At 37.3% G+C, this 19,925-nt stretch overlaps 2 protein-coding genes across 2 annotated transcripts in view; both read right to left on the reverse strand.

Moving 5' to 3' along the window:
* The window catches only part of LOC134665295 (uncharacterized), a 61,945-nt gene extending 52,313 nt beyond the window's left edge, over nt 1–9,632 (reverse strand). The window contains exon 1 of the mRNA XM_063522196.1: nt 9,314–9,632. Within this exon, the coding sequence (XP_063378266.1) occupies nt 9,314–9,410 (97 nt within the window). The 5' untranslated portion in view covers nt 9,411–9,632. The remainder of the gene's footprint in view (nt 1–9,313) is intronic.
* Nucleotides 9,633–9,996: 364 nt separating this feature from the next.
* Nucleotides 9,997–12,926, reverse strand: LOC134665297 (odorant receptor 49b-like). Its single transcript, XM_063522197.1, has 2 exons — nt 11,663–12,926; nt 9,997–11,528 (listed from the first exon to the last, which is right to left on the reverse strand). Exons 1-2 carry the CDS (start codon nt 12,641–12,643, stop codon nt 11,319–11,321), a joined length of 1,191 nt encoding a protein of 396 aa, XP_063378267.1. The 5' UTR covers nt 12,644–12,926; the 3' UTR covers nt 9,997–11,318.
* Nucleotides 12,927–19,925: the final 6,999 nt, after the last annotated feature.

Here is a 19,925-nt window from a genome sequence, read left to right on the forward strand (position 1 = left end):
CGTTGCATGGTATTCGAGCTCCCGATATTTCGACGCAGTTATATGCATCTTGTTCACAGGTAACTGAGGTTAGCAGGTGGGTGTCAAAGTTGTGTAATAGACTGCTCTCATGCAGTCTACCCTCATTCGTGCGCGTCGGCTGCGTTCGTTTCGTGTCAAATGTGACTTTTCTTCAAACAAAAACATCACTTTTGACACTGACACATCTAATCCATATCGTTTCTAGATCTATTAATTGACGTATCTTAAAATTCGAATGGGGCAGATAAGCGCTGGGATTCGATCTTATTTTGTGAGTCAATATGCTGTCAAGTTTGCTCTTAAGGCGGCCACTGACGAGCCTTCCAACAGTCCAAATAGCGTGGCTGCAATCCAAAATCGGTCAGTGAATGTCAAAAACGTACAATGTTTAATATTAAAATGCCGTCCATTTGGATGAATCCATTGTAACGGCATCCATTTGGAAGGCTCGTCAGTGGCCTGCTTTAAGTTTGTATCTAACATTTCGCAACTTTCATATCAGGCCTAATATTATAGTTATGTCATGTACATAATCAATATCAGTATTGATAATTAGACGTCCAAGCGGCAGATTGCGTAATCTATAAACGAACATTCTTAATCATGAATATTTAGGTAGACGGTACGGTAGGCACATTAATATCTGAATAGCTGTCACAATGTTGAATCTATCTCGTGATTAATTGATAGCATTTCACCTGTCAATCACAACCCGATGGCAAATGGCTCTGGAGGATGTAAATATACTAAAAATATGCTGTTGAGCAACTTTTGACTTGCATTTTTTATCTATGCACAAACCGGTACAAATTCATGCAAGTTTGAAAATGTTTCCGATAGTTTGCGGTATCTCGTGGGATCAGAACCGACAGGTGGGAGAAAAAACTATGAACAACAAATTTCATATGCTCATACAGTCTTCTTTCTGTGCAAATCAGTGTAAACTTGAAAAATAAATCATACATTGACCGACATCCGACGATTTGACGTTGATTGATGGCGTGATGAATGATCTGTATAGTAACCTGCATAATGTAACAATGGATTATGATTATTACGTCTATTTCTTTGCCTTACGGTTTTATAATCTAGGCATCGTCGACACCAATCATCTGGCGTCTTAGGTATAACAAAGCTTTGTGACCGCAAAGTTCATTCATACCAGGTCAGTCGTGAATAGGTGGCTTAATGCAATAAGTTACCAGTCGAGCCTTCTAAAAGTCAAGTGCGATAAATTGAATACAAAAGATTCGAAAGCAAACAAATACAGTTTAAATAAAACGGAAACTTAAATATAACCTTGTTAAATGCCTAAATCAATACGGAAACGGAATGTTAATGAGGGAAATACACTTAAAATGCGTCAACAGCGATTAGAGAGCTTATTTATGTTTTTTTTTTCGTGAAAACTGCTGACTTGGAATTGTGTTTAGAATATCGGCAATCTCTATACTTAGATAGTAAAACCTAATCGGGATTGAATACTAAGTAATCTAAGCATCAAAGAGAAAAAGTGCCTTACCTTAGCGGTGAAGCAAATACTATCAGCGAGGAATTTCGCACTAGCTCCCTAAATATGTACTTATTTTATATTGAGCTTATTTATCCGCATTACTCCCAACATACCTTAGGTACTGTATGCGCATTTGTAGGCAAAACACTTTTTATTTTATTAAGCACTTGTAGTAAGTCGGGTAGAATATATTCTAAAAAAAAACCGGCCAAGTGCGAGTCGGACTCGCGTTTCTAGGGTTCCGTACATAAGTCTGACTCACGCTTGACTGCACATTTGTAATAGGTTTTTCTGTCATCTATATATAAAGAACTATTTTGTGTATTTTTTTCAAAATTTTAGACCTATTAGTTTCGGAGATATAGGGGGAATGGTCATTTTTGGCTATTATCTTAAATAAATTCGAACCTATGTATTTTAAAATTATAAAAAAAACATGTCCATCTTTGGGTCACAAATTTACATATGTATACCAAATTTTATCTTAATTGGTCCAGTTGTTTCCGAGAAAATAGCCTGTGACAGACGGACAGACAGATAGACACGCAGATCCTATAAGGGTTCCGTTTTTTCCTTTTGAGGTACGGAACTCTAAAAAACAAGGCGTTAAAGTGTTCATGGACTGTTGAAAGCAAATTGTATTAGGAATAAATGAATGACGATTAAATCATTTCATACATTGTTAAATCAATGAATAATTTAAATCACCTGTTATGAGATCTCACGTAAGCACTGGATAATGAGCTGGGCGTGTTCTTACATCAATCTGTTAGGTATACTCGTACTGTTTGTTCGTACCGAATGATCTAAGTATCTACTTATCGAATCAGTCAATATAAATCATTCTCAATTGAATGAAATATGACTTTAGTTGATGATCATTAAAATTACGAGGAAAAGCATAAAGAGAGTGTAGAAAAAGACGGCGGATATTCATTATTAATTGTTATTCTTTTTTTTTTTTTGCCCATTAGTGTGTCCCACTGCTGGGCAAAGGCCTACCCTCTTTCCCGCCACTTGTCCCTGTCTAATGCACACTGCCGCCACTCGACGCAGAATGTATCGAGGTTGTCCCGCCATCTCCGTTTGGGTTTTCCTCTGCCCCAAGATCCATCCTGTGGGATCCAGTCCGTGGATACTTTGGCCCAGCGTTCTGGGTGCGTTCGGCAGATGTGCCCTGCCCAGTCCCATTTCAGCTTTGCGGCCTTCATGCCCACATCCACAATGCCAGTTTTGGAACGCAGTTCGGTGTTTGTTATTCAGTGTTTTTAAAGTCAACGGGTCAATTTCTATTTAAAGTGGCCCATTATCAATATATGATCTATCCGCTGTGGTCTGTCTATACGCTCGTATAGATAATGAACAGAAATACCAAGGTATTACACGTGACTAATAGATACATTTCCTTTGCCGTTAGATGTTAATACAGCCATACGTTACAAAAACCGCAAGTGCGTCCAACTCGGTCAATTCTTCAACGTTGTTACATTACTGTAACCTCCATTGAGAATGTCAAATCTAAATATGCAATAAGAACGGGAAATCGACACACATTATGCACTAATAACGCGTAGCGAGATACTTAGGGGTCATTTCGGTTGGTCGTAAAAAGTTGCAAGACTTTAAATGTATTTTGGGTTAATGACCGGGAGCTTTGTCAAGACCTCTCGCCAGTTTCGCTTGCGTGTGGTCAGGTACACAATTTTAAATTTAGACCTTATTCCTTTAGTTTAAGTTCTGAACTCTGAACCTAAACCATGCTGAATGTACGCAAGCAATCACTTGGTACAAAGATACATGAAAAAACCAATTAGGATTCGCAAGGTCGTGTTATTTAGCAGCATAAAGGCAATATGTACCGTAAAACGGGGTGAGTAGGTTTCGCGGGGAGAGTTGGGTTATGAATGGGGAGAAAAGGTTTGAGAGGGGGGTGAGAAGGGATTTTAAGGCCTACAAAAATAATGTATTCCAATTTAGAATGGGGCTATAGTAATACGCATAATAAAAAAAATCGATCCAACAATCTTCCAAAATCACCTTTGTATGAAAAACCCTCTCACCCCAAATACGAGGCACTACGGGGTGAGGTGGGTTTTCTTCTTAATCGTCAAAGTTATGAAATGGAACTACCCTAAATAAAATACAAACGTCCGAACCACTTATTACACAATTTAGTTTTGACATGTAAAAATAAAGTTTTATCGAGGTTAGAAATTCAAATTTCACCCAACTCACCCCATTTTACGGTATAGCGGATACCAGCAGCTGATGGACATAATCAACGTAAAGTGATGTAGGAATAGCTACGTGAAAATATACCTTAGTAAATGAGTTTTTGGTAGTTCGACTAGCTGTATTTGTGATATTATAGGGTCATTGCGTCAGTTTACCGTCCAGTGCCTGTTTCCGTCCACTTGGTGTAGTTGGTGTAGAATTAAAGAATTGCGTATAATGCTAATTATTTTGCATTATGTATAATTTTGTTCGTATGTGTTTTATACTAGTTATTATTTGTAATTCGTATAATCAATTGCCGTACTTGTGTTGAACTTGAAGCTGTAAATGGATTTATTGAATTAAAATAAATCCATTTAAACAAATTACTAGTTTGGTAAATGACTTATTAATTAGGTAAATGCAATCGCATCAAAATACATTCATTAGTTTTTGAGTTTACCGCGAACATACAAAGACAGAAACACACACACACCGCGGGTTTGTTTTATAAGGTGCAGTGATAGTGATGTGTAGTAGTTAAGAAATATACAAAACATGTACATCTCTTATTCTTATTCTTATTCTTATTCTTAAAACAAAAATTGACAATACAGGAGTACGCGAGTGATATGAATGGATAATAACTATTCACACATGAGCCGGACAGTTGTTTTTACACCTAAGCCACTTATACTGGCTATTATAATGAATTATGTATGACCATGTATGACAGACACAAACGGCAAAGCTGATTTCTGTGATATGAATATCAAGAGCAAATTCTAGGAGTTAGTGTGAACGTTGCATTACGGTAATTGAATTATTTAGGTGACCTAAAATAGTAAAAGAGTAAATTTTTTATGGTTATGCAAGTTATAGCGAAAGCAAGCTACCCCCTGTACTAGTTTTTAAATAAATGATTATTTCTCACAAAAACAGTACATTTGTTACATTTCTCAATAGTTTTTGCTTCCATAGCTTACGCTCCATGATACATTACGCATCTAAGTATTTAATCAAAAAAGTATGCACGCAATCGTATAATCATGCTAAAAAATTAGATTAAATACGCCAGCAGGCCAGGATCTGGCTAAATACGGTGTAATGCACCTAATTAAAAATAAAATTATCGGTAAGTAGCGGCTTAGCTCCGGATTTACTTTTTCTAGGGCTTCGCTTAAGTGGCAATTTCGATTAGTATTAATTAAGAGTCTACCACCCACTGGCCACAGTTATTTCATTAAATTATAAAAAATAATACGGTTACTTAGTTACTTACTTACTCAAAACAATTCGGTAGAGTCCCAATGGAAAGGCCATAGAGCCATCTATACTTAAATCTCTCTCTTTATAAACTTAAAACTCGGAAATTAATACCATAAAATATAATGCTGCTATAAATATTGTTTAAAACAGAACTAAAGAGATGTCATATAACTTGGCGATTCATATATCGATAAATACATATAGATATCACATTGTAGGTACTTTACATCCAATTATATTTTTGCAATCCTAATAAATAATACCTACACATAAGTACTACTATACATAAAGATACTTACTTGACTCGAAAAGACTCAAAAGACCATTGTGCGTTAAATTTGTTCTTTAGTTTAGACTATGATTATTAATTAGGTGTCAGTGGGATTATATTTAACTATTTGTTAATATTAGCAAACTATACCTAAATCAAGTTGAGAACTACTCACCATTTGTTGTAACTATTAGCATAATTTTAACATTTAGTTTAGGCGTATCTTTTTATAATGATGTACCGTTAAGTTCATAATTAACAGGTCGTGAAATGAACAGTTGCATGGCAAATAAATAACACTCTAAATTACATTCAGTGAGCACAATTTGTTAAAAGATAATACTCAGCTATGGTAGTTTTATGCTTAGGTACAGTTGCCATCAGATATATCGGAGCGGCCAAGGTGCTCATAAATATCTGAATACGCCTCTATTGTCAGGAAGTTAGAGCGCGTGCTCAGATATTGTGGACACCTTGGCCGCTCCGATATATCTGAAGGCGACTGTACATCGCTTTCCCGGAACTTGACCTTGATCTGCTTAAGTTTGTTAAATTAGAGTAACTATGTTTGCAGTAGTAACTTTAAAGACACGTGGCTAAACTCGCGTTTATCACTTTCACTAAAAATCAATCCGCGTTTTTAGAGCATTACATCATAACGGCATGCGAGTAAAGAAACCGCAACCAGGATTCGTGCCTAGATGTTTGCGTTGGAATCGATCCGTGCACACGTAGACAGCACTTCGAGACAATTTTCCATTTTCTAAGTGTTATCAGAAGATGCAATTGAGACTAATTATTTGGAAAACGTGTCGGGAAACCCAGGCACGCGAGCGTTGCCCGGGACCGGTTGGACTCTCGCTTCGGCTTCACTTTTCATCAGACCGGTCGACGATTAGACGCCGTCCGGATGTCGCCCGCAGACCGCTTATTATATCGAAAGGAATCCACTTGTATTACCTTAAAAGTTATCGGCCATAATGTAGGAATTAAATACTCTCATTCTGCTGATTAAGTCGTTAACGTGTTAACACACTAATTTATTAAAATTTGTAAGATCATGCACAGCAGATAACTAGTCTCAAAATTGCTTAATAGTTTGAAATTTAATACATAGTAGGTTACGTCAAGAAAATATATTATGATCTTACAAAACATAAGGATAATAATTTCTTGACACTGATAGAGGAAGCTAAAGAATACACCAATGAAAGATGACAAAAAAAGAGGAATATTGTGGAATAGTTATTAGAATTTAACTACAAAACGTGCGTCCGGTATACGTACATATTTTTCAATAAGTCTGATAAAGATATAAAAAATCTTAATTACATTTTCTCGATGTCAGACAGGATGTCTGGGAACTATGAAACTTGACTTAGATTGAATTGCGACATTTCTCAAGTGCTCAAGCGTACGCATACATACGTACATATTTTCATAGGGTTTAGTGAGGCGAAATAAGGCGCGAAAACTACTCTAGTAAGTAACATCCCATCAAAAACATAAATGTAAAAAAGGAGAGCCAAGTTCTTCGGTTCGCCGCAAAAAGAATGGAGATCTAAATGAGTGCCAAGTTCTATGCAAAATCCAAATATGTATTTTTAGGAACAAAATAACATTATAAACAAGTATTAAACTCTATTTCTTTGCTTTATTGGATACCTATAACAATTGCTGTTATTTAAAAAAAATGTGAGATCTTAAAGTAGGTTAGATTTGACTTGGCCAGTTTTCATTACATCAGTCATTTTATAAAGTTATTCAACATGTATATTTTGTAATTCTGATAAAAACTGGCCAAGCCAAATCTAACCTACTTTAAGATCTCACATTTTTTTTAAATAACAGCAATTGTTATAGGTATCCAATAAAGCAAAGAAATAGAGTTTAATACTTGTTTATAATGTTATTTTGTTCCTATAAATACATATTTGGATTTTGCATAGAACTTGGCACTCATTTAGATCTCCATTCTTTTTGCGGCGAACCGAAGAACTTGGCTCTCCTTTTTTACATTTATGTTTTTGATGGGATATCAATACTTTTTGTAAAGAAAACTAGGCAGGTATTGAGATTTAATGTTTTTTCTTGTGTTTCCGCTGCATGTTTTTTACTTCTGTTCTTTGTATTAATTATGTGGTGCCGCGCGCCGCCAACGACACACCGTTGGCCGGTTGCTTAGCGCGTATTACAGGTTTTTTGTATGGGGACCTCCCCTATTTTTTAACTTTTTTTATTTTTATATTTTTTCTACGCTTACACACAATTACCGAGCTGGATTCCAAATTTCATCCTTCTAGGTCATCTGGAAGTAGGTTAGGTTTAGGTACTATATGTTAGTCACAATAAAAAAGAAATTTGTATGGGGATCCCCCCTATTTATTAACTTTTTTTTGTTTTTAGATTTTTTCCTACGCTTACATAGAATAACCGAGCTGGATTCCAAATTTCATCCTTCTAGGTCATCTGGAAGTAGGTTAGGTTTAGGTACTTATATGTCAGTCACAATAAAAAATGGTTCTTTTGTATGGGGACCCCCCCTATTTTATAACTTTTTTTTATTTTTAGATTTTTTCCTACGCTTTCACACAATAACTGAGCTGGATTCCAAATTTCATCCTTCTAGGTCATCTAGAAGTAGGTTAGGTTTAGGTACTTATATGTCAGTCACAATAAAAAATGGTTTTTTTGTATGGGGACCCCCCCTATTTTATAACTTTTTTTAATTTTTAGATTTTTTCCTACGCTTTCACACACTAACTGAGCTGGATTCCAAATTTCATCCTTCTAGGTCATCTGGAAGTAGGTTAGGTTTAGGTACTATAGGTCTGTCAGTCAGTCTTAAAATTTACGACTTTTTGACCTTCATATCTTTATAACCGTTTGAGCTAGCTTCATGAAATTTGGGCTTCTAGATGTCCTTATGGATATAATTAAACACACGTAGTTTTATGTGTTTACGTTAAAGATGTTTTGAGTTATAGAAGGGTCAAAAGTGGCACCAAGTGGTTCGTGTAATATTACACTTGGCGCTGGCTAGCCAGTTCCTTTGCTTGAACTTGGCTTGACACGCTGCCGCGTGTCTAGATAATCGCCTAATACGGCGGATAGTAGAACAGGGCTATTTAAGGAAAGGCGGTTCGTTTTATTCACTGTTATCGTTTCTTGGACTTAATTCCATAGAGTAAGGCACGATTTTCGTGCAATTTTGATGCGTATTGAATGCGTAACTCCGGGTCCGCAATGTCGGCAGTCTTTTGTCCGCAAACTCGTGACTGAATCGAACTGCTTTCGTGTCCTAATTCTGTATAAAACAGATAGACATTCCTTTTGCATAATTTCATTAAGTTTATATTGTAAGTAACGGTGTAGAAACAGGTTTATTTCGTAAATTCACTTGTAGGTAAAATCCCGCTCTGTCATGTTAACGTTTTGCTTAAATTTCATCTAACGGTGTATTGTAATGTTCATCATGGTCTACAGTCAACAGATTAGGCGCTGTGCGGTGAGGAATACAGTTACCTATATAGATAAAAACTTTGTGGCTAAGTTTTTTAATTTATTTTAAATATATCAATTAAGATGACTTTTACTGTTACCTATTAACTAGTATTTAGTTAATGATTTATAATAGTTTTGATAAGTTAGTAAATATGGACGTTATTTATGTTATCATGACGTAGTATAAAACAAATGTGAATCATCCTAATAATTAATAGTATACATTTTATATACGTAGGGTAATATTGAACATGAACAGCGTGGTATTAAAAACGTACTAAATCATTTAAAATATATTAAAAAATACCTAGTCTTAAAATTATAGGTTCCAGTAAATCCAACCTTTGCGATAACTTAATATGGCTTTTTTTAATTAGGGTAATGGATAACCTTGTTCACTTAAAGCTGTTTAAAGTTAGTAACAAATGATTTTCAGAGCAAAACGTGTTCCAAATTGATAAACATTATACTTTTGATAACTGTACATAAATATCATGTGTTTGATTAAAATGATTAATTACCTTTCTTCCGCTTGGGCACCACTCTCACACCCGCTGCGTGTTCCAGCACTAGCCACAAGGCCACAGTCAGTAAACAGTATCTCGCACTGCACCCCATGATAAACACACAAAGTCCTAGATAATATCACTGAATTACTGCGGCACTGCACGTAGCATTTGCCTGGCACAGAGAGTCGCGGTAAATCCAAAAAATCGTGTGCACAAATAAATAAAACACGATCGACGCACACAGGGTAGAGCACGTCGAACGAGTGAACCGCCCGACTACCCTATATTTTGACTTATAGCAATTTGGCAGTGCGAATTCCACTTGTATATAAAACCTTTCGCCGGCTCGGGGCGCTCGGTCATTGGTGCGCGCGCGCCGAAGGTGAAGGGAGTTGGGAACCCCCTCTACTCTGGGGGGGACCAGGGTCGACAGACACTTTTGCTATCGACGGAGTGCAAGCTGCCTGCACTGACTTTGATGTTGTGCTCCGATTTTCGGCGCGATCACATGATCTAGACGCGGCTTATGAATGAATGATCGCGTTCGCAGTTAACGCTATTATTAACTAGCTGGACATTAATTTACTATTAGTGTGTAATATGATGGGAAATACTGGTCATTATAAACAGAAATTCCAGTAACATCATGGAAAACACAATTGGGGTAATGGGAAATAATAAATAAATTCACACAGTATTAATAAAGCAAGTGTCAAAACCATTTTATTTAGGTACCAACTAGACAAAAAAAGTTAATTGCTGCTTAACTTAACTATCTACAGGGTGATTCAGGAGACGTGAGCAGGACTAACACTGCGAATTTCGTAAATTATAAGCAACTGTTTCCTATCAGTATTAGTGAGGTTAACGTTAATTTTCTAGTCGTGTTGAAAAAAAAGGATATTAATTTATTTACAACATGGATGGTCACCCTAACATTAGAATACTAAACTACCGATATTCTGTGTCAAATTGAATGTCATCACTGTCATCACGGTCTGGTTACTTTTGAAAACTCGTATCTGACTCAGGTTTGACATTTTATTTTCTTCGTAAAAGAGGTTTTATGTTTATTGATCAGGTCTGGTAGGGTGACCATGATTGTAGAGAATTAAATTTGCCCTCACCAAAAAGTTGAAAAATAGGAAAAAGTGTGGTTGTTTCACCTAAATACGACGGTGATCGATCAATTATCAGTTATTGAGTGTGCAGGATTAGTCCTGCTCACGTCTCATGAATCACCCTGTATTACCTACTTGTATCACGTGCTTTTATTTTTACTTGAACAAAATGCAATTTGTGCAAGTCGATATCTACTGTGATACAACTACATATTAAGTACTAGTTAAAGTTATGCACTATGTAATTACAGCTTTGAATGCAACTATGTGTAATAGTAAAAGGTTCGAATAATTAAGATAAATGTCTATTAAGTAAAATTAGACTACTAGTTCCTTGGATTAGGTACGTACGTATTTAGATTTTATGATAATCGTGTTGTCGGTTTCATTTCGTGATAAAGAAATAAATTGGTACTAAGTTGCAGTTTGATTTTAGTGTATGTAAGTAACATTGTATTAATTGTCTATTAAATTTATTATTCTGTATTAACTGCAGTGAAACTATTCGAGTAATAAAATAGGTCATAAAATCGAACTACGTAACTTTAAAGTGTCTTAAGTCGAATTCAACAAAGAAAAATACTTTCGTTCTAAGTAAATTGCAACTCATATTATTAGTACTTAGAGATGAATTCAGGGATAAAAATATTTTGTCTTTTTCTAGGCTATAAACTATTTGTTTGTCACTTTTCGTTCACCCAGTTTTAGGTATGACTTCTCTAGGTGCTACTAAACATCTTCTATAATTTCTGTGATATCAATCTCTATTTAAATCCCTACTTCTATTTTAATGACCTTAAAATTAACTATAAACTATACTAAACAAAGCCACAACTCCACTACTTCACATACTATTTACGAGTAAATTGCTTTGTTAGGCGTTATCAATAAAGTATTTATTTACTTGTGATTAATGTAAAGAAAGAATAAGATGTCTGCATTAACGACACAAAGCTCTCCATGTTGAAAAATACTATGCCCATGCCATGTAACAGCAGCCTCTTCTGTGCTCGAGCCATGATGAATATCAGGAACTTGGTGGCAGTTGGGTCCGCCCAACTCTCCCATTTAGCGCAATAGACATCTGTGCATGACTGTTCTCCTAACTGAAAAACAAGTCACTTCGATATTTAACTAATCACTAGCACTAGTACGTTAAAACGGGCGACGGTAATGTATTGTTTTAATAATTAGATAGAAAATTCTGCACGTGTAAGTACATATACGCGAAATAAATTACCTCAATCAAACAGCTAGCGAAGTAGCATGGCATATACATGTGAAATACGCCAGTGGCAGCAAACAGAGTGTACCTGGGGTCAATGCCAGTAAGATATATCTGATACAGGTTGCAAGAGATCAAAAACGAAGTCAGCAGAAATACAGCGAATAACCAGCCTCCGTACAATCTCTGAATGAGATCATAAAACTCAAGCGCTTCTTGATGATCTTTAACACAAGTCTTCAATTTCGCTCTCAACTCTAAAATGTCCTTCGAATCTGTAAAGGCTTTTTGGACGCTATGAGTCATAAGCTTTATTTTCATACGCAGATGACTGGTCGCAATACAGAACGATCCATCAAAGCCCGCAAAATTTGGAACCATAGAATAAATCCCCAAAAAGTAGTATGCAAATACTAATTCGAAATATGGAAAATCATATTGCTTATCTTCAAGATATTTCAAATCCATTTCATGCAACATAACTTTTTTGAAATCATCAGACGTCAAGCTTCCGTAAATCATGCTTACACCAGCGTATGTAGGGAATATTGATGACAAAATAAGGGGAATCCATACGTAACATTTTTGACCAAACATGCCTTCTTTTATATAGTAGTCGTAAATCTCTTGATAGTCCGCATCCATGTTGTTTCCTTTCAATAAATCTTTCGTTATTTGCTCTAACAGAAATGCAAACATATCCGTTTTAAAATTTACGTAATAGGTCTTAAAAACAAAAAGCAGGATGATAACTCCAACCGTTATATTCCTCGTCGAGTTATAAATGTCTAGTTCCCACAAACATTTGACAGTGTACCACATGAACCAAAACAAAGTCCCACAATTAAACAGCAGTACGAAGGAGAAAAGCGTTGATCTTAAACACACATTTTTTCGGTTTGGATAAATTAGGCCAAAAGCGAGCGCAAAAGAGCAAAACTTGAATGTTTCATTAAACGATTTATATTTCATACAATCCGTTTTCGATTGACTCATTTTTGTAATAGGTACGTGTTCTCTTGATACCAAGATATTCTGAAGTAAACTCAGGCCTAATACTTAAAGAGGGTTGATATGTAATAGATTGGCAGGCAATTGCCTACCACTTAGTTACCGACCTTATAACACTGCTGCATAACCAGTCATCTACCAATTTCTTCCACTGTATGATTAACTGGTAATTTATATTTTGCTCACTGTACTCTACTGTTGTAAATTCTATCAACGGTTTCGTATCAATTGTGGGTAAGTACTCATTTTGTATCCTGCATTATACTTCAATTTTCACGAACACTACTTACTATCGTACAACGAAATAACAATATTAAAAAAACCACTTTGAATTTTAAAGTAAAAAGGTAGTTGTAAATTGAATCCTTTGACGATATTCACTTTCGTTAAAAATAAAATACACAAAATGAGCTAGTATAATTCAATATGAACGACGAACGAACGATGATGCAGGCATGGTTTTAACTGTTCGGTTGTTCGCCACCAAAAGGTGCAGCTACTACAGCTTTGATGGTGTTAATTTAAATCACACTTGTCAGATAACTCTCACTAGATTAAAAAGATGGATCGATTAAAGATGGCTCATGACGCAACTACCTGCATGTCCGAAGCATAGAAAGCCCTGCACTGACGCAACTCCAGATCAACGAAAGTCCAATGTCAATGAGTGCGTAATAAATATCTTTCTGGCCCCTATTTCACCAACGTGACAGGTGCGACAATTCGCCAAGTCTCATTGTTGCTTACGTCACAAGCATCCATGAGCTACGGTTATCGCTTACCATCGGGCGGGCCGTATTCCTGTTGTCACCATCATTGTATTATTTAAAAAAACTTTATTATATCGGCAAAAAACAGCTATTTCTCTTGTGATGTTTGTGACAATTGTCACAAGATTTCAAAGAACTTTCGGTAATTCTTGACAGCAAATGAGTTCTGTCGAAATTTCGTGACAATTGTCGTATTTCTTGTCACAATTGTCATTAGCTTCGCAAAATAAGTACTTATTAACTGGCGATATAGTGGAGTTTTTTTTTAACTAACATGTTGGTGGCAAACAACCACACCGCCCGTCTGATGGTAAGCGGTTACCGTAGCCTATGGAGGCCTCCGTCACCGTCAGTAACAGTGATGTCGACAAAGGCGACATTTGTCACGTTGGTAAAATAGGGCCCTGATAACACTGTGTGAACTGCATAAATAAGTGAATGTTGTCGAGGCAGTGCAGTTTTACGCCACACGACCCTTAAAATCATTATACAACTGCACCAGATTTTAGCGGCGAATTAAGAGGAGTGTTGTGAAACGTAATGAAACGGACAACGGTTTAATTCTGTCATAAATTTGCAATTAAAAAGATAAAAGACAATGATGTTGCGAAAAGTCGAGTCTAAAGAACGTGTTATGAAATAGTATAAGTACTTTTGATATTTTATCGGGTTCGTGTGATTCATGTTTAAACAAATGTCATGTTAATCATGATATCCACATGCGTCTATGAATTTCATCAAGACTCAGTAAATTTTAAAACCCTGATTATCGTGTAAACTATTTAAAAATGTAATAATTATGTAAAATTTGTTTAAGTATGTAAAATATTTTTATTTGGGGTTTGGTGTAAAAAGGTTTTTTTTATCCATTTGTCTAAGGAGTCTTAAATTAGCAAAAGACGTGAAATTGCATGTACTCTTGGTTTCTTGGATAAGTAAATAATGAAATGAAAAAAAAACCGTATTATTGACAGGTCCACTTGACCTCACAAATTGAAAATTTGAGCACAAATCGTATCAATTACATGTGCCATACTTTCCTAATTTATGACAAAAAAATACTAACCGAGTTACTCACTAGGCCTGACGGAACATAACTTAAAAACCTGTAGTTAGTAGGTAGTTGCCACACCCTAATCGGCTTCAGTAGCATCCCGTTCAATTTCGCAAACCATTGCTTACACCCTGTGAGGTAGGCGAGTGGGTAATTTACTTTTATATAGGTAAGTAGTTATATAGAGGTACTTAGATTTTCTGTAATGGTAACATTCCATTTCTAACCGCAGCTGCACTCCTAGTACTGATCGCGTCGCTGTTATTGTCAATTTCCATAGTAAAATGAACAGTAATGCAGCTGTCGTTGGAAATGGACTGTCACCTTAAGCGTTAAGGATGCCTCACGTTAGGCCGGGCCGTGCCCGGGCCGAGGCGTGCTACATGTCATTTTCTATGACGGCTGATAGGTTATCACGTGGTGCTTTCCATAGAAAACGAAGCTCCGGAAGCTCCGGCCCGGTCTAACGTGACTCATCTTTTATTAATGAATTATGTAGCTACAGCTATGGGTAATTTAGAAATAAAATATCTATTAAAATGGAAGATCAAGGGAAAACCATAACTTTGGATCAATCATACCTATTAACTTTTTTATTATTCTTCTGCATGCGTTCAAAATGAACTGTAAAATTTACCTTATAGGTCAGTAAATGAATGCTCAAAAAACGTTGTAGAGGGAAATGCTTGGAACACAATTTTTGACTCCGTAACTTTGTTTGGACTAGTTAGGAGGTGAACATATCAAAAGTCCCCGGTTGTAGCCCCGGTGCTGGGGGGTAGAGGGGGGTAAGAAGGTCGAATTTTTCGGTTTTTCATTGATATCTTGGAAACTTTGCGTCTTAGCGACATGACTACTAAGACAAACCGAAAGCTGATAAAATTAGTTACAAGTTTTATCCAGTCAAGTTTTTCGATATCTTGAATAGTTTTTGAGATACCCGCTCTTGAAAGTTTATTTAGGGATTTTAATTTTATCTTGATATCTACATCAGTGAAGCTGTTAGGCCATGTTTGGTATCATTTTCGTACAAATCGGGGGTGCTGAATTCATTTATGGTACCACATTAACACTATTTCGAAGTAAAACCAAAATTAAATAAAACATTTTTTTTAAACCCCTCTTCACGCTAAACCCGCTGAACCAATTTTGTTGAAATTTGGTATAGAAATAGTTTCAGTCTCGACACAGGACATAAGATAGTTTTTATAACGAAAAACATCTTTTGAGGGTGTGAAAAGTGGGGTGGAAGTTCGTATGGGGAGTCAATAACCGCTGAACCGGTTTAGATGAAATTTAGGATGGTATACATCTGTTATTTAGATTAAAATGATACCAAACATGACTATAAACCTTACCTTAAGCAGTATTAACCTCAGGAATGCAGTTTCGTCGACGAACTTGAATTCCCCCCATACTCTATTTCACAACTTTAAAGGATGATTATTGAGATAAAAAGTATCTTATGTCCTGTCATGGGACTGGAAATATCTGTATACCAAATTTCAATTAAATCGGTTGAGCGGTTTAAGCGTGAAGAGGAATTTAAAAAAAAAGGTATTTGTTTAAAGTTTATGTGTTTTTTCTTAGGATTGGTGTCAATGTGATACCAAAAATGAATTCAGCACCCACGACTTATACGAAAATGATACCAAACACGGCCTAAGAGCTTCACTAATGTAGATATCAAATAAAATTGAAAGCCCTAAATAAACTTTCAAGAGCGGATATCTCAAAAACTATTCAAGATATCGAAAAACTTGACTGAATAAAACTTGTAACTAATTTTATCAGCTTTTGGTTTGCCTTAGTAGTCATGTCGCTAAGACGCAAAATTTCCAAGATATAAGTGAAAAACCGAAAAATGAGACCTTCTTTCCCCCCTCTACCCCCCAGCACCGGGGCTACGGCCGGGGACTTTTGATATGTTCACCTCGTAACTAGTCCAAACAAAGCTACGGAGTCAAAAATTGTGTTCCTAGCATTTCCCTCTATAACTTCTTATTGCTTGGCCTATTAATAATCGTACATCTATTTACACCCACCACCTGTACATGTGGTTACATTAAATTTTTACAAAATGTAGACGTTTTAAAGCAGAACACAAACTATTTTAAATATAAAAACGAGGCGCTATATTTGGCAAATTCTTTCTATTCGTCTAGTAATGACATCATTTTAAGTATATTACTTTCTCGAAGAGGTTTCTTTTGTAAATATTTAAAATTCCATGTGAAGTGGAGGACAAGAGATGACTACTTCTCTCTGTAGCTAGTACAGTGGCCATCAGATATATCGGAGCGGCCAAGGTGTTTACAAATATCTGAGCACGCCTCTATTTTCAAGGCGTTAGAGTGCGTGTTCAGATATTGTGAACACCTTGGCCGCTGCGATATATCTGATGGCGACTGTACATATTTAATATAAATACAAAGTCGAATGTAAATTGCGTTACATTTCTCCGTTACATATTACTCCATGCAGATTCAATAATACGTGTTGCATCGAATGTCATAACGCGCGATTAGCGATAATTTGAGGAATAGCGGCGCGTACGCACGCAACTTGGCGTGTACGGTGATCCGGCGGTGTTGGGTAACCGGGGCAAGTGCGAACGCCTTTTGCCTCTCAAATAGGGGTGTCTTTACTTTAAACCAGATTTAATATGTCATATTTCATAAATATGGTTTTGGGTGCTATGTAAACTGCTAAATTTGTATACTTCTTAGGCTCTATTGCAATTTGGTGTTACCATATTTTTGATAAATAGTAATGATTTTTCGCAGTGTCCGAATTAAAAGTGGGACTAAATAACTTGGAATTAAAAAGGACAAAATTTAGGTTTGCCATATCTAGTTAGTATTAAAATAATAATAATAAATATTAAAGCTGGAATGCAACCAGCCCATTACACGCTAATTTTCATATCAATCAGACGAAAAAGAATGAATTTAGGTGAAAATTGTTGAAAATTTAAGATTCTTGGTAAAATTATTTATGTGCTTCTCAACTTCATTGACGACTTTATGTTTACTCGGAAGTGAAGTTCTAATGAATGAATTTTGTAGCTGATGCAATTACTACGCAGATTTGCAGTAGTTCATTCATCGTCAAAACTCGTTTTAGTACAACCGCGAAGTGAATAAACTTAAAGTGAGTAAAAAGGCCAACTGAAGGTTAATGATAAGTTCATATCCTTTTTTAACCGACTTCCAAATCTCAAAGAAGGAGGTTATCAATTCGGTTGTATGTTTTTTTATTTTTTTTATTTTTTTTTTTATGTTTGTTACTCCATAACTCCGTCATTACTGGACCGATTTTAAAAATTCTTTTTTTGATTGAATGTATATGCATACAGATTGGTCCCGTTTTTGCCAAAACCCAGTTCTGATGATGGGATCCATGAGGAATCGAGGGAACTCCTCAAATCTTAAAGGCATACACATAGTGATTTTTTGTTTTTTATCAACGAATAAAGCATATACATCCAAACAAGTGACATTTGATGAAGTGGAACTGCTGATGATGATCAGAACGGAACTCTTCAACAACTCATAGTTCACGGTTGGCGATTTGTCCTCTTCGTTATGTTTGTTAAGCAAGTTAAGTTTTTAAGCTACATTTTTGTCAAGCTCGAGTTCTGATGATGGGATCCATGAGGAATCAAGGGAACTCCTCAAATCTTAAAGGCATGCGTATAGAGATTTTTGTATTTACATCAGAAATCAAGCATTTTCATTAAAAACTGTCGCATTTGATGAAGTGGAACTGCTGATGATGATCAGAACAGAACTCTTCAACGACGCATAGTTCACGTTTGGCGATTTTTCCTCTTCGTTATGTTCGTTAAGCAAGTTAAGTTTTTAAGCCACACTTTTGTCAAGCTCGAGTTCTGATGATGGGATCCATAAGGAATCGAGGGAACTCCTCAAATCTTAAAGGCATACGTATAGAATTTTCTGTATTTTCATCATAAAATCAAGCATTTACATTAAAAACTGTCGCATTTGATGAAGTGGAACTGCTGATGATGACCAGAACAGAACTCTTCAACGACGCATGGTACACGTCTGGTGATTACGAATTTCGATTTTGACTTGGACTGGGACCCGGACTCGGACTCATACCCGGACCCGGACCTGGACTCGGATCCAGATTCGGACCCGGACTCGGACCCGGACTCGGATCCTGACTCGGACTCGGATCCGGTCTGGGATCCGGACACGGACACGGACCCGGCCTCGGACCCGGACTCGGACCCAGACTCGGACCCGGACTCGGACTCGGACCCGGAGTCGGACCTGGACTCGGACCCGGGCTCGGGCCCGGACTCAAACCCGGACTCGGACTCGGACTCGGACCCGGACTCGAACCCGGACCTTGGCCCGGAAAACCACTATGATACCTTAACTAAATAAATCACTATGATTACCTACCATAAAATGTAGGTATAAAGTATGATGATGCCAATCTTACTAACCCCTCCCGCTTAAACCCCCGTACACCGCACCGCATGCGCCATTATGTGGGTTAGGTTAGGTTTGAACTGCGATCCTCACAGAACCGAACAAGGGTTAGGTTAGGTTGAAACTGCGAGCCTTACAGAAACGGAATGCTACTTGAAAAGTGGGTTTGATTAGGTTCGAACTGCGATCCTCACAGAACCGAACTGCTATCTGAGAAGTGGGTTAGGTTAGGCTAGAACTACGACCCTTATGGCTCCTCTACACGATGGGCCAACGCCGGCCACTCCAAGGGACGCATTTATGCGTTAGAGGGAGCAAGTAATATTGCTATCTCTTTCTACCGCATGGCTGCGTCCCTTGGAGTGGCCGGCGTTGGCCTATCCTGTAGAGGAGCCATTACAGAAGCGAAAACCCACTCCTCAGATAGCAGTTCGGTTCTGTGCGGATCGCAGTTCGAACCTAATCAAACCCACTTTTCAAGTAGCATTTCGTTCGGCTCGCAGTTCTAACCTAACCTAATCCTTGTTCGGTTCTGTGAGGATCGCAGTTCAAACCTAACCTAACCCACTTAATGGCGCATGCCGTGCGGTGTACGGGGGTTTAAGCGGGAGGGGCTAGTAAGATTGGCATCATCGTACTTTATACCTACATTAATTTTATGGTAGGTAATCATAGTTGTTTATTTAGTTAAGGTATCATAGTGGTTTTCTGGATCAAGGTCCGGGTCCGAGTCCGGGTCCGAGTCCGGGTCCGAGTCCGGGTCCGAGTCCGGGTCCAGGTCCGAGTCCGGGTCCGAGTCCGGGTCCGTGTCCGGGTCCGAGACCGGGTCCGAGTCCGGGTCCGAGTCCGGTTCCGAGTCCGAGTCCGAATCCGGGTCCGAGTCCAGGTCCGGGTCCAAACCGGATCCGGGTCCGAACCGGATCCGGGTATGAGTCCGAGTCCGGGTCCCAGTCCAAGTCAAAATCGAAATTCGTAAT

Source organism: Cydia fagiglandana, chromosome 6, assembly GCF_963556715.1.
Source record: "Cydia fagiglandana chromosome 6, ilCydFagi1.1, whole genome shotgun sequence".
Classification (NCBI taxonomy): domain Eukaryota; kingdom Metazoa; phylum Arthropoda; class Insecta; order Lepidoptera; family Tortricidae; genus Cydia; species Cydia fagiglandana.

Coding starts and splice junctions, on each gene's coding strand:
- LOC134665297 (XM_063522197.1), bottom strand. CDS start 12,643: ATGAGTCAATCGAAAACGGATTGTATGAAATATAAATCGTTTAATGAA. Junction 11,529..11,662: donor TCGCTAGCTGTTTGATTGAG/GTAATTTATTTC, acceptor CTTGTTTTTCAG/TTAGGAGAACAGTCATGCAC.